Genomic DNA, 13,900 nt, shown 5'->3' with positions numbered 1-13,900 from the left:
CAGGAGACAGAAAATATAGCTGGTCATGGAGCAAAATAGACCCAAATAACTACAGTGCAAGAACTCTGTAGATGAGTCACAAATATTTTAACAGCTCAGAGATGTGCCTGTCTTTACGCAGACAATAGGAAAATGCTTTTGGCGCTATTAATATACATCCTGGGAGAATTAAGCACATCACTTTTTACCTTCTGGGGATTTGTCTGGCAGATTATTGGAGAATATTCTTCCATAATACCTCAAGTGTTAAGCATGGACATTTAAAATGCATAGAGCTTCATATTCATAAAAGCACTGAATGTCTGAAAACCAAATTTCTGCATTGGAAATACTTTATCTCCTCTGCTAACACCCTATGGAAGAAAATGCAGAAAAAACCACTGCATGGTGTCACTCTTGCTCCAATTGTTTTGTAGTTTGTTATTTGTTGCCAATTGCACTTTTGTTTAGGTAAGGCAAGAGCTTGAAACAGGAACCTAGATGACTAATGAAGCGAAGAAAGTTAGAGAGAAACTTTACAGCACCTTTGACACCAAGTGCTTAAAGGAGGACGCTTACCCATTATAGGGATCAGCTATAACCTTCCTAGGGGATGTCACATAAAGAGGAGTGATGTCTTCAGCTGCCGTGCAGTTCTCTAAATGGCAGACATGTATCTGGGGAATGAGAAGAAAAACTTGTGATGCATTCATAGGGTGTTTGCTAATGAGCAAACAAGCTGACCCAAGATTCCTTCAGGGGAACCAGACAATGAAACACCTCTCTCACAGTTCTAGGTCCTTATGGGCTCCTGAGTTGTCAGTCACCTGAGTATGACACCTATACACAAGTATGAATGCATACATGACAACTTACCCTGAAAGAGCTGTCTGTCAGCCATCCTCCTCGTAACTTCCTACCTCTAAGCTGGAGGGAAAAGCCCAATTTGGGCAGTATAAGCAAACTGTACTTTGAAAACGATCTGGCAGGGAAGGGAAAAAAGGGAAGGAAGTGCTTTTCGGATCCTGGGAGCAATACCTTGGGAATTCTCTAACCTACAATGGATTCAGAAATCCCTGCCATCAGTCTGTTAATCTACAGCTTATTTGTGTCTTTTTGTCACTATTGCTTTTCCTGCTCCCTGTTTCTGAGCAGAAAGCAAAAAATCAGACATGGCAAGAGGACTGAAAAAAAAAAAATCCTCCACTAACAATTTAAGGGAACTTTCTAGTCCTTTGTGCATTAGAGGACTACAAAGGTACATGCAAAGTCTGACCATTAGCGTAATTGATGTTTTATGAGTAGGGAATCAAGTGCAGGGTTGCCATCTGCATTTTTACTTCAAGTAGAAACAGTTGTAATCTGAGCTGTCATCACTGGTATGAAACACCTTCCCTCTTGAACAACTTTTGCCAATTATGAAGGGCATTATAATCACTAACTAGTTATCTGACCACCTTCCTGAGGCATAATAGGAACTGAACAGGCTAGATGAAGAACCAAGTAACAGAAACAAAGTTGCTTATATTGGGTATGAGGTGGGTGTGAAATCAGTCTCAAAAACAAAGCAGTTAAAACCAAAGCTTTTTATGTCCTAAGGAGAAAAATAAGACAAGGAGCCAGAGTTCCATACAGCCTGTTTTCTTTAAATATGACCTGATATTCAAGCCTTTCTTCTTTTTTAAAACTCTGAAATATGTGAATATTATTAAAGTAAAAAATCTATTTCTATAATTATATTTTGTGCGTGCATATCTATATATAAATCAGATTTTCTCATGTAAAATAAATCACAGTAATGGTTCAAATGAAATAAGAAATTAATTAAGCCCTAGAGCACTACCTTTTCATTCATGACAAAGTATATCCTCTGGTAAAGCCAGTCTACTGAGATGGACGTAATATTCCCCCAGCCAGCATAAAAGAGCATTAGGTCAGATACATCAGACATATTTGCAGCTCCTTTCACCCAGATGGAATTCCCCTCGGAAAAATAGACAACTTGCTGATAAACATTCACAGAAATTCCTAAAAATAGAAAGATATGTGCACACAGATAATATAAGAAATAAGTTTCAGTTTTTCAGTTACTTTTTCTACTTGCCTTAAAAAGAAGTATTTTTCGGTCTGCAACCCAACATCATTGGAAAAAAGTTAACTGTTTTTTCTCCTCTACTTCTAGTCTTCTTTCAGATAATAAGGAAACTTTCCCATTTGCTATGTAAGTGACATTATTATAGACAATTGCCCTTCAGAAAGGTAATCAGACAAAAAGAGGATATGTAACATGCAAACCAACTGACACTGATTGTCCCTCTCCAGGACAAACAGATGCAATTGGCATCTCCCCACAAAGCACCATTCACTCTAGAATTCAAGCTAGACATTATCTGTGCCACCCCTGTACTATCAAAGGGTATTTAGTCAGGGGCAACATTCATTCTCTGGCATCTTTGTGGCTCTGTGAACTCCGGTAGATAAACTCAGATTTCCACACTATCTCCAAGGTCCAAATACAGCACCAGTGTAGATAAGAAACATTAGAGTGGCGAGTAATTTGAAATAACATGGTTGTCTGGTGACTTAGGCTACTAAATGCCTCATTATAGAACTCTGTGCCCCAGACTAGCTAACACACTAACATACTTTTCAGCCAGTATCTTTTGACACTTCGTATTATTTAATTCTTAGGTTTGAATCACTTCACTTCCCCATATTCATGTTGAGAAAATACAGCCATTAATCATAGGGAAACATCTGCTTTGGCTTCATCTTACCTCAGTTTAGATACCTACTATGTAAAAGTTCAGCTCTGAAGTAGCTGCCTAGATTCAGTGAAGAAAAGGTTGCACTGGGGAGAACAATTCACCTCTTTCCAGTGCCTGTCATTTCAAATAGGTCACATCATGTCCTGAAAGTTTGTATTTCTCCCCATTGACTATAAAAAGAGACTAGATACTGTCTCAGGCTAGGTGAGGTGCATTCTGTTCTTGGTGAACACAGAGGTCTAAGTTGTACCTGAGAGAAAAGGAGAGAGCTGATCTGATTTTACCTGTAATGTTGTGGTGTATAATACCATTTTGCAGGCACTGGGCAGCTTCGAGGAAATATTCTGTGTCTCTTTTCCTTAAAGACTGGTTTCTGGATAGGAAGAGCCATGTTGCTTTTTCATTAACTAACAAACAGAGAAATTCAGAACTAAGATAGATGACTGCAGCACAGAGAAGAATGTTGCTAACTCAGATATATCATTAATAGACATGCATATACGGATGCACACACATCTGTACATGTACGAATATATTCTTACACTAGCAATGACAGACTAAAACTTAAATGCTTTGAGTGTTGAAAGTGGACAGAGTTATTCACCATTACAGTGCCTTCTGGCTTCTCACCCAGGGTGAGAATGCACCACGTGAATTTCACACCATCGTTTCCTGTAACAGTAGTGAGTCCCTAAGGAGGGAAAGTAAGCTGGAGCAAATGAGGCCCTATGGACTTCTGAGGAAACGAAGGCACTAAGACATTGACACCGAGATCTAGCAGAAGGGGGATATTTAACCCCCCGGGCCTCTTTGAAAAGCCCAGTCAAACTAGAATATTATCCCACAGAGCTGGGGAAGAGCAAGGCAAGTATGTTTATTTCATGTATTTCAACATGCTGACCAGTGATTTTTTTCAAGGAACAAGTAGTTTTCACAGATAAAGGTGATAATGGGATAATATGATCTGCTTCAAAGTTGATAAATTTAGGTTTTTTTAAAATAAAATCACAGATTTTAAAGTCAAGAAGGAGAGCTTTGGTCACATAAACTGACTTCATGCCTATACAGGCCCAAGTAACTTACATCAAAACCTCTGCAGCAAATCCATACCTTCTGTCTGGTCTATGCATAGCTCTGGGAAAGATAGCTCATCTTGATTCTGAATCTCAGGTCCCTGAAAATCTAGCACATCCCCTGCTAAATTGATTCACAAGGTAGTTACCTTCATTTTAAAAAGTGGTGCATTATTTTGAGTCTGAATTTGGCTAATTTCAGTTTCCAAACAATCCTTCCCTTTTTTTCCCCTCTAGTTTAAACAGCTGTCTGTTATCAGATATCATTTCCTCATATGGGTATCACAAGGCTGTGACTGAATGCTGTCTTAATTTATTCCCGGATAATCTGTACAGATGGTGCTGCATGTATTTCTCACATGATGCACCGCGAGTCGTTTCGGTAATGATGTCCCCAGAGCAGAGTACAAGAGGCCGATATCACTTCCTTATCTCTTTTCCAGTGACATTTCTTGCAATCTAGCCCAGAGATCAGATTCTTTCCCTGACACTTCTCAGGGCTCAGATTTACACAGCTCAGTACCTGATGCTGTAACACCATTTCTGAACGTGATACATGAGGAAGGGTTGCTCCTGTTCACGTTAGCACAGAAAGAAAGCGCATGCCAGGGCAATTCAGGGGGAATCAACTGAAGTTTTACATGGTGACTAGTAGGGGAGGTGGGATGGTTCCCCATCCCCAGAAAGTGCTTTTTTTGGGGGGTAGGGTTGGTTGGTTGTTTTCTACCTTAAATTAATTGGTTGGTAATTGGCTTCATTTAATGAACACAGTCAGATGTACCAGTCTGGACATTTCACAGCTGGCACAAAAATTTATGGCTCAGGGTCAGCCAACCCTAGAGCAAACCTCTGCGGAGTCTCCAGATAAGGACATATCAGTGTGTCTGAGCTACTACAAAAAAAGTCATACTTTAAAAAGCACTAAAGAAGCTCTAAGTTCAATTTCTCTAGCCAATAGCAGAAGACTGGCGATTCAGAGACAGACTTAAAATGTTTGCTAGAGTTGAAGAGTTTCCAGGTGTTTGACAATTGGATTTCTTCAGGAGAGGGGGACAGTCTTTTGTTTTCTTTTCTAAAGATACATTTTGGTAACATTGATTTCATTCTCACTTGTGCTCTATCTCAACCTGTACCTTTCTCTGGCAATTAATTGATATTATGCAATTCTTTGAGTGATACATATAGTGTATCATTACATTCATTACTAATTAGTTAATATAGTAAAATAAATACAGCCATGAAAGAGCAACAAAAATTGATATGATTTCACATATTTGGCATGAGATAACTGAGAGTGTTTTGACAAAAGAGTTTCATGTTAAGTATTTAATATTATTAGAAGAAATACATTTATTTGTCAGCTATTAAAACCTCATCTAGAAAATGGAAGCATGTCCCCTCAGTCACTGCCTCGGACCACTGAGGTGTTTTTCACCTGTCATACAACTCAGGCCAAATTTGTTTGGGCCTACCAGCATCTCAGGTTATTACCATGCTGTGTAGCCCAGTAATGTCTACAGCTAAAGAACAGGACTCTCTCTGATATGCTATTGACTCCTCAGTGTGCAACTCCTTGTCATGCACTGTTTACAATCTAAATATTATTCTCTTCTGCCAGATACACGGCAGCCCAGTGAACGTGACTTTGTCCCCAGGAACAGACAGCAATGAGGACTCTGCTACTCTTGTACCTTTGGATTCTGGGGTTGTGATGTTGGCTTCGGCAGGGGGTCCAGCACCAACCTCATTAACCGCCACAATACTGAACCTACGGTAAATCAGAGACAGGTTTTGGTTTGCAGGTTTCTTTTGAAAGATTGCCTGAGAAACATTTTATCAAGCAGGGCAGCTGCTACAGAAGTGCTCGCCTTTTGGAAAACACCCACTTGAATATAATGCTCTGGGAAATTTATAATAAAAATAAATCCAACCAGAATCTGAATTCCCCAAAGGTGGGACAACAACAGAATCTTCTAAATTAAAATTAAAAATGGGGTTTCAGACTCAGAAGAGCAACTCAATTTCATTTGAAAGGAAGATCTGTATTTACCAGTGCAAGCAGAATGCAGGCCTTTGTGTTTAATAAAAATGAAGGAATTTTTCCAGGTGTTTAAAGGACTAGAGAGGACTGCTCTATCATTCCCTGAATATACTGAAAACATGCCACACAAGCTTAAAAAAATGAAAAACAGCAGCTAAGAAAATGCAGCCTGCCGGCCCTATATCAAATTGCTTTCCCTTCCTCCCCATCTGACTTCTACATAAGGAGCCAACTCAGCTGAAGTAATTCCGTTATCTCAAAGAAGGTACCCTTGCTTTTGGCAAGAGCATAACTAAACAGCGTAATTGTGCAGAAGTGGTATTTAGGCATACCCTGTACTATCTGGGCAAGAAGTGCTACAGCACACTTGACCATGTTGGTTATCTTTTTTTTCGTACCTGTAAGTGTTGTTTGGGAAGGTGGAGTAGAACTGAAAGCTATGCCCTCTTGAGGCTCTCAACAGTTCGTGATTCTCACTGGTCAGGAGCAAGTTATATCCAACAATCAATCCATTCGGAAAAAGTGGTGGAGACCAACTAACTTCAACAGTGTTTGGACTTGAACTCTGAATATCTTTAATGACAGGAGCTGTCGCAGGAGCTCAAAGAGACAAAAATAACTGACACTGGGATGGCATTTAAGACATTCATTTTTTTTCTTTTTTAGGTACATTTTTAGGTTTCATACCTGTTAATTCATTTATACTAATAAATATGATTAGGGACAGCATAAAATTTCAGCAACAGTGAACTTTTATTAGTGTCCAGGAAAATGTGTGTGTATTTCAGTCAAAAAGTTAACATGCACAATTATGCACAAAAGTATCAATGTGCCCTCACAATTTGGACCATGTACTTTACTGTGCATGTTTTTAAAACTAAAAGCAGGAAGCAGCCCTAAATCTTTTAGTTCAAACAAAAAGAGCCTGTAGTATTTTAGTTTGGTCTTCTGCAGCTACCCAACAGACAACATACACATCATTCTGAAGATCAAGCATCAATGTTTTCTGTGAAAGAAACAACAAGGAAACCTAACTGTTTCTGATACGGTCCTGAAAGATGCAATTAATAGTGCAATTCATTACCTCCAAAAGCATGTGTCCGGTAACTGGGACTAGATGGAGAAAGGAGCTGCAGCTGAGATGTAATGATCCAAACTACTCGAAACATGTATTCTGTGAAGGCTTGAAGGTCTTTGACTGTATATGAAGTTGCAGATACCACCTAGATTAATGCACAGACACAATCATTTTTTTTCTTCCTCCATCTGCAGCTACTATGTAGGGTGTTATCAAGGCAAAGAGGTCTCATACAACAATATACATATTTCAAGATACAAAAGTGCAGCATCCTAAGTTTAAATAAGAGGAAATTCTTTGAGTTATTTTCAGCATAGACTTTGATTTTCCATCCTTTCGGAACTTTTTATCTTCTCTTTTCTTCAGAACACGCTACCAAATCTAAACAATGAGTGGGTGGACGGAAGGATGGATGAAATATAATAGTAAATTTGAAGAATAAGGTAAAAAACCTAAAATAATAACATATTACGGGCAATGTATTTTAAACTGTTGATACATATACTACAGGCTTAAGATCCAATGGCTCCTAGTCACCCTAAAATATTTACAATCTGAAGTCATTGTTCTCCATTATTTCACCAATGATTAATTCAGCAGAACTTCCTGCTTAGCAAATTATCTTTACCTTTGATTTGTCCACCAACTTGCCATGCTCTGTAAATTGGTCCAATAGAGATGATGGCAAGATAACAAGTGTACAGTTGATGCAAAAGAACATAATAAGAGAATAACCGTACTGAGTCTGAACAAAGGTCTACCTAGCCACCTATGGCATCTTTGAAAAGAACCAAAAAAATTTCTCTAGGGAAAGGTATTAAAAAAAAGAAAGCCTACAGTGATATTTCTCCCGAATACTCTCAGTCTTGGTATTTTATAAGCATGGCTCAACATGAAACAATGGCAATGTTTGCATTTAGTAGAACTCAATTTTTTCTTGCATTAATTTGTCCAGTCACTTTTCAAACCCCATTTAGTAATTTTAGTAATTTTAATATTTAGGAGTTTAAATTTAGTATTTTAACATCCACATGTGCCAGGAAGCAGCTGAACATTTTAACTACACGTTCTGTGAGGAAATACCTTCATTTGCTAGTTTTGAACCTGCTACCTGTTAGTTTCCATCAAGGTCCCTAGTTTCTATGTTGGAGGAAACAGGGAATAACTGTCTATGTCTCATCTTCTCCATGCTACTCACAATTTTGCAAACCTCTTTTGTGCGCCTGACATATTATCCAATATTTTTCTAAAATAAAATGAAGAGCAGAGAAGAACCTATTTCCTTGCAAAGTAAAAGGAAGTGTCCTTGTTTACCTCTGTGTACCTCCAGTCTCCAGGGAGCTGATTGAACTTCCACTGGATAATATATTTCACCCCAGAGATGTTAGCTGGCTTCCACCCTAATGTGACACTGTGGCTTCCAATGGTAGATGCAAATGGTGCTCTAGGCTTGTTCAAGTAGTCTGAGGGGAAAATACAATACAACGGCAAGAAAAAACCTTTCATGGCAATCTCTGGGTCTTAAGGACAAAAGCCTATTACCCCACACACCTGAAAGCTGTGAAGCCAACAAAAACACACAAAAGAATATACTGAAAATGTTGCTGAATAAATCACATGACATTGTAAAGACAGTTTGATAAGTAAGCCTGAACTGGGCCAAGCTCAAAGTGAGCAAATGTGACTACAACTCTACGCTTGTGTAAATGCACTTTTAATTACAGGTACTTAGTAAAATTTTGCTGAATAGAAACCTAGAGAAGGTATGGGAGACTTCTGAAGAGATTTTCAAGGGGCCTATTTCAATAGCACCGTATTGGCTCAATTGTCCCCACATAAGTTGCAGGAGCTTTTGGCAATGATTTCAAGGTAGCAGACAGGTCAAGGATGGGTGCTCGACAAAGTATCATCTTAAACAGTTGAGATTTGATTCAAAAAGTCTCATGTCCATGAAAGGGAAGGAAAAAAAGTTTTACTATAAGATAGAGTTAACTTCATTGTATTTGTTAAAAGAAAAAAGAAGAGTGGTTATTTTCTGATGAATCCTATTTTTTCAAAGAAATCCAGATAATAGAACAAGACTATAATCTTAAAACTGAATTGATCAGACTGTGAATCGGACACAGGACTCTATTCAGACTTACTCTGTGCTTCAACTCCATATGCATCCTCTGCACGGCTACAGCCAAACTTACAGGAAACTGTCTGTGTAGGGTACAGAACTCACTGGTTAGTTTTGTGTAAAGGCAAAATTTTGTAAAGGCAAATTGCCTCCTAGAATTATGCAGACACATTTGAAATACATACAAATCCTGTGGACATTTTGAATACATTCAAACCCTGTGGAAATCATTACATTCATTCTAAAAAATAGCAATACCACAAACTGACTCCAAAGAGCTTCCCAGGAGCCTTTCCATCAATTCACTGGGCACTGAATTAGGGTTTTCCTCCTTACACACAGTCCCTTTGTGGAAAGCACAAATATGGGGCTGCATTAAAGTTGGAAATAGACTTCAGTGACAACCGTGGAGTTAGGAAGTAATGGTTTTTAACTTGTTAATGATATGTTCCACATGTTGGATTTCACCCTTTCTCGCTTCATGTATTTCCTATGAATGAGGCACATTCTTACAAATGTACTTCCAGTGAATTTTCAAAATAGTTGAAATTAGTAATTTGTAACAGCAGCTATGCCTAATTCACACTTCCTTGTTAATAGTTACTCCTTCTGGTACAGTCATGTCTACAAGCTGCAAACACAACAAATACCCCAGGGCAGTGAGTTCTCCACATTCACATCCTAAGAACAGAAAACTCCTAAGACTTTTCAGTTTAGATAGGGAACATATAGTGTTACCCTACTTTATAGGTAGAGAACTTGAGAAGAGGTAGTAATATTTTCCAGATGGATCCCAGTAGCTTAAAAATTACATGCAAGACTGAGTCTCCTGGAAAGCCAAAACTTTTGAGAAGTGATGGTTTGAGCTTTTCTAGACAGGCGTTTTACTTGGGGACATTTTATTCTGCAAGTTCATTCGGCCTATAAAACCTTGAAGCTTGCTTCATACAGCAGCCACCTTTCAAGTGATAATTAACCTTTAGACCATTCAGAAGCAATTCATATGTTAAGTGAGCAAATTTCTTTAATTGCTCTTCCTAAGATTCTAGGATATACACTTCCGGCACCCTACAGAAACTGATAAGGCATGTTATTTCAGACAACACAGTTGCAGCTGAGACGGATTCAAAAACTTGCTTTGCAGTATATTCCTATATACATTACCTCACATCTAGGCATTCAGTGCCAAGTGCAAGCACTTAAAAAGTTTTTCCCAATGTTTTCGTATTCAGAGAAATAAAATACTTCCAAGTGAATTATCATGACTGTTACCAGGCAAAGATCCGGGTATTAGCAGACATCAGTTATCAACTGTACACCAGAGCATTCGTTTACAACCAAGATTTGTTTAGTTTGTAGGGGATAGTCCCCAGATTACATGCTGATTCATAGTGCCTTCTGCTTCATTTAACACAGACATTTCTGACCATTTGGGTTTTGTCATGTTTTTCTCTCTTCTTTTGATCTTTGTCTGAACCATAAATCCAATTTTTGCTTGAGGTAAGAGGATTACTAAAGCTCCTAGCCTTAGAAATTTTGAGGGAAATTTGCCATCTGCTCTGCCTGAAAACAAGAAATCCTCATATATTTTCCATAGATCAGAACTGCCCCTGTATGAGCCAGATTCTGCTGCCCTTTCCTGTGAATATTTCCACCAAATTCAGTGGCACTCCCCTGTTCCTAGGTGCAGACGTAATATCTAACAGGAGCAATACTACCAAATTTCAGTCCCAAGGTGTAGTCACACGACAGAGCTGAGCCAAAGCCAAAGGAAACATCCCACTCTTACTCCCACTCCTTTCCCCTGCAGACTGCAACAACCTGATCCTCTGCATGCAGTGACCTGGTGCTCGCCTGACCATGTGGGGAGTCAAGTCAGCCAGCTGATCCAGCAGAAAGATAATCCCGCAAAAGCCCTTGCAGAGTTGGTGAATTTAACTGGCATATTGTGTGGCCAGACAAGCAAAGAAGAACCCCAAAAACCAACAACAACAAAAAAACCCCCACACTAATCCTGTGTTTCTACAAAAGTAAGTTGGTTATTTCTTGGACTGTTCCTACACTCCAAAACCACCATTTAGTGTATTTGTAAACCTTTGTCATGGTCACAATTTCACAGATTAAAAAGCATTAAAAAAATAGATCCTTTCAATCAAATTTCCAGCTTGCCAATGGGTTTGTGTTCTACTCGGGATTCCCTCCAACTCCTCCATCGCCTGCTTGAAGTGTGTTGCCCCCATCAGGGTACAACCTTCATACTGAGGTCTCAACAGTCCCAAACACAATCCTGCAATTGTCTCATCTCCATCCCATCCTACACTCTATGTTCATGCTAAAAGGGCCCCAGAAAGGCACCATCTCTTTAGCAGAACTTTGTTGCCTCATACTTATCACTGTAAACGCCAGTCCATCTGCAGCGCAGACCAGGCACTCCCCATTTGAGATCTCTTTCTGAAGGGCAACACGTTGCCCCTTACTGAATTGCATCTTACTTCATTCAGACTTTCTACCCAGTCAAGAGTGTGTTTTGTCTTCTAGCTCCCACTCCTTATTTCCACTTCTTGCCAATCTGGTGTCATACCAACCTTAATAAGCATTCTCTCTGGACCATCTTTGATGGCATTAATGAAAAACTGGGCAGAGCAAGACTCCTGTGAGAGCCTAGAACATAGTTTAAATAGGTCTGTATTGCGTTCCATACTGGTGTGATTAGTCTGCTTTCTTTAAAGCAATATTCCTTGCTACACAGCAGTTTTTAAGGTAAACATGTCCTTAGCCACCATGCTGGAAAGAAAGGATTCAGGTACTTAACTCATTCTTCAGCCTTAGGGAGCAGAAAACAATTAGACCTGGACTGATAAGTTTGTGTACCTACATTGTATTTCTTAGCACTATGTGGACATAGTAATCACTGAAATAATGAATTTTTTTTATTGATCTGATTGCATTTAACTTACCTCACATGCTCTGGTGTATGTCTTGTTCTGCCAAGAAGCAAATTAATAAAATGTGGCATTAGCATAAATATAATCACAGAATATTTCAAACAGATAATATCAATTAATTAGAAGTTTCTTACAGTGAAAGTACACTACAAAACCTTATCACTAGCAAATAATGAAAGAAGGAAAATCCACACTTGAATAACCAGAAAGTCAACATTAAAATGATGCCAAGGATGAATGAGCTTCAGGTGTTCAAGAGGTCCAGAAAAAAGAGCAGTTTAAAAACTATCATGGCAGTTGTCCCAGACCAATGTTAATTCTCATCCATCTGGTTTAGTAAAAGCAAGAAATCATTCTAGTAAAGACTATGTGCTTCATTTACATCTGCGTATAACTCTGAGACAGGCCCCAGTAGAGTAAAATCCTGAAAAGCACTAGTTCTTTCTCACTGCCTGAAAATCTGGGTGTGGTTGAGCTTAATGAACTGTAAAGTGTCCCCACATTTTGACGAACGCAATGAAAACTTTTTATATTACCGGTAACTCCCATAGCAAGAATTATTATCTTCCCAAAAGAGAATTTATAAACGTACCGAGAGAAAATATGGACATTACATCTTTTCATAGAAACACTGCTCTGGTTAGGTTTTCCACGTCTGCCATTGGATAAGGTACTTGGTGGACTGCAGACAAGTGCTATAGAGCCAAGGCTAAGGCAATACTCACACATTTCAGTGGGCAATTGATTTGCACTGTTGTATTCCAAAATTGGCATCCCTGTGTGCACTGCAAAGACAGACGGTGGCTTTAAAAAGGACTTCGAAAGCATATTTTTAAAGAGAAGGGATACTCCAGTGCTAAGGGTGAGGACAATAGCTCAGTTTCCAGCTACAGTAAAACATTCTGTATGACCAAGTCAATTAGCTCCTTTGCGGCCCGGTTCCTTAACAATAAAATAGGCATTTACAGCACTTAAGCTCTGTAACAAAAATATTAAGTATACCAAAGATTATAGGTACTCAGATACAACAGTAAGGGAGTTACATTGTATAGTGCCCCTCACAATGTAAAATCAAATATAGAGCAGAAGAAAAAAAAAATCATTCTTAGAGATTGGTTTGTGCAAAACAGTAGATGTTCAACTACCTGTTCAGCTCTGGTAAAGACTTTGACACCCTCACGTGTACCGAGCGCACTAAAAGGACTGCAGGACACCTGAGCAGACTGCGACTATCACCTGGGGAGAGTGTTCAGCTTTACATAGGCCTTGGGAAAGGGCTGAGGGGCAGCAGGAGCCCTGGCTAAGACAATCCACGTTCAGTCTCGCTCTGGGAACCAGTCACCCAGCCAGCCATGATGTGTGGGGCCAGAGCTCCCTCTCTCCCAGCTTTATTTTACCACTTGTTCTCTGTGGAGAAGTAACAGATGTGCAGTATGCAGCACGGCCAAGCACAGTGGAAAGCTGTTCAACACAAGCCCCCCACTCTCACACAGGCAAGGCATCGGCTTTAAAACCATGAGTTTTCAAAGATGTAATAAATATTATGTGGTTTGGATTTGATGTTGGACCTTTCTTGTTTATTCTGTCCCATCCACTTCTTAATGGTTTAGGTTTTGTACATGTTTCTTTTTAAAGGGAAGCTGGACGGGAACAACTTTGGAAGCAGGAGACTCTGATATCAAGCATTGCAAAGCCTCATGAAAAAAATAGTAAGACTTGATAACACTGGGCAAAGATACACAGTAACCTAAATAGGTGAGTCAACCTTGCTATGTATTGTCATGACAACACAGCCTTTTATGGTCCCAGCATCATAAATGACCCAGCCTCGCTAGACACCAGGCGCTGAGGGGCTGCGTCCCACTAGTCTCTGTGGAAAATATCAATGACTGAA

General features: G+C 39.3%; 1 protein-coding gene across 1 annotated transcript in view; it reads right to left on the bottom strand.

The window, feature by feature from the left end:
* Positions 1-13,900, bottom strand: part of ROS1 (ROS proto-oncogene 1 , receptor tyrosine kinase) — a 75,131-nt gene that overhangs the window by 58,725 nt on the left and 2,506 nt on the right. Inside the window, 11 exon segments of the mRNA XM_009325691.1 lie at positions 7-19; positions 559-656; positions 1,823-2,007; positions 3,032-3,154; positions 5,512-5,588; positions 6,260-6,461; positions 6,946-7,084; positions 8,254-8,402; positions 9,084-9,144; positions 12,019-12,045; positions 12,732-12,791. Coding sequence (XP_009323966.1) covers positions 7-19; positions 559-656; positions 1,823-2,007; positions 3,032-3,154; positions 5,512-5,588; positions 6,260-6,461; positions 6,946-7,084; positions 8,254-8,402; positions 9,084-9,144; positions 12,019-12,045; positions 12,732-12,791 — 1,134 coding nt within the window.

This window comes from Pygoscelis adeliae, unplaced genomic scaffold (genome assembly GCF_000699105.1).
Source record: "Pygoscelis adeliae isolate BGI_AS28 unplaced genomic scaffold, ASM69910v1 Scaffold54, whole genome shotgun sequence".
NCBI classification, from domain to species: Eukaryota; Metazoa; Chordata; class Aves; order Sphenisciformes; family Spheniscidae; genus Pygoscelis; species Pygoscelis adeliae.
This window is presented reverse-complemented; position numbering and strand designations above follow the sequence as displayed.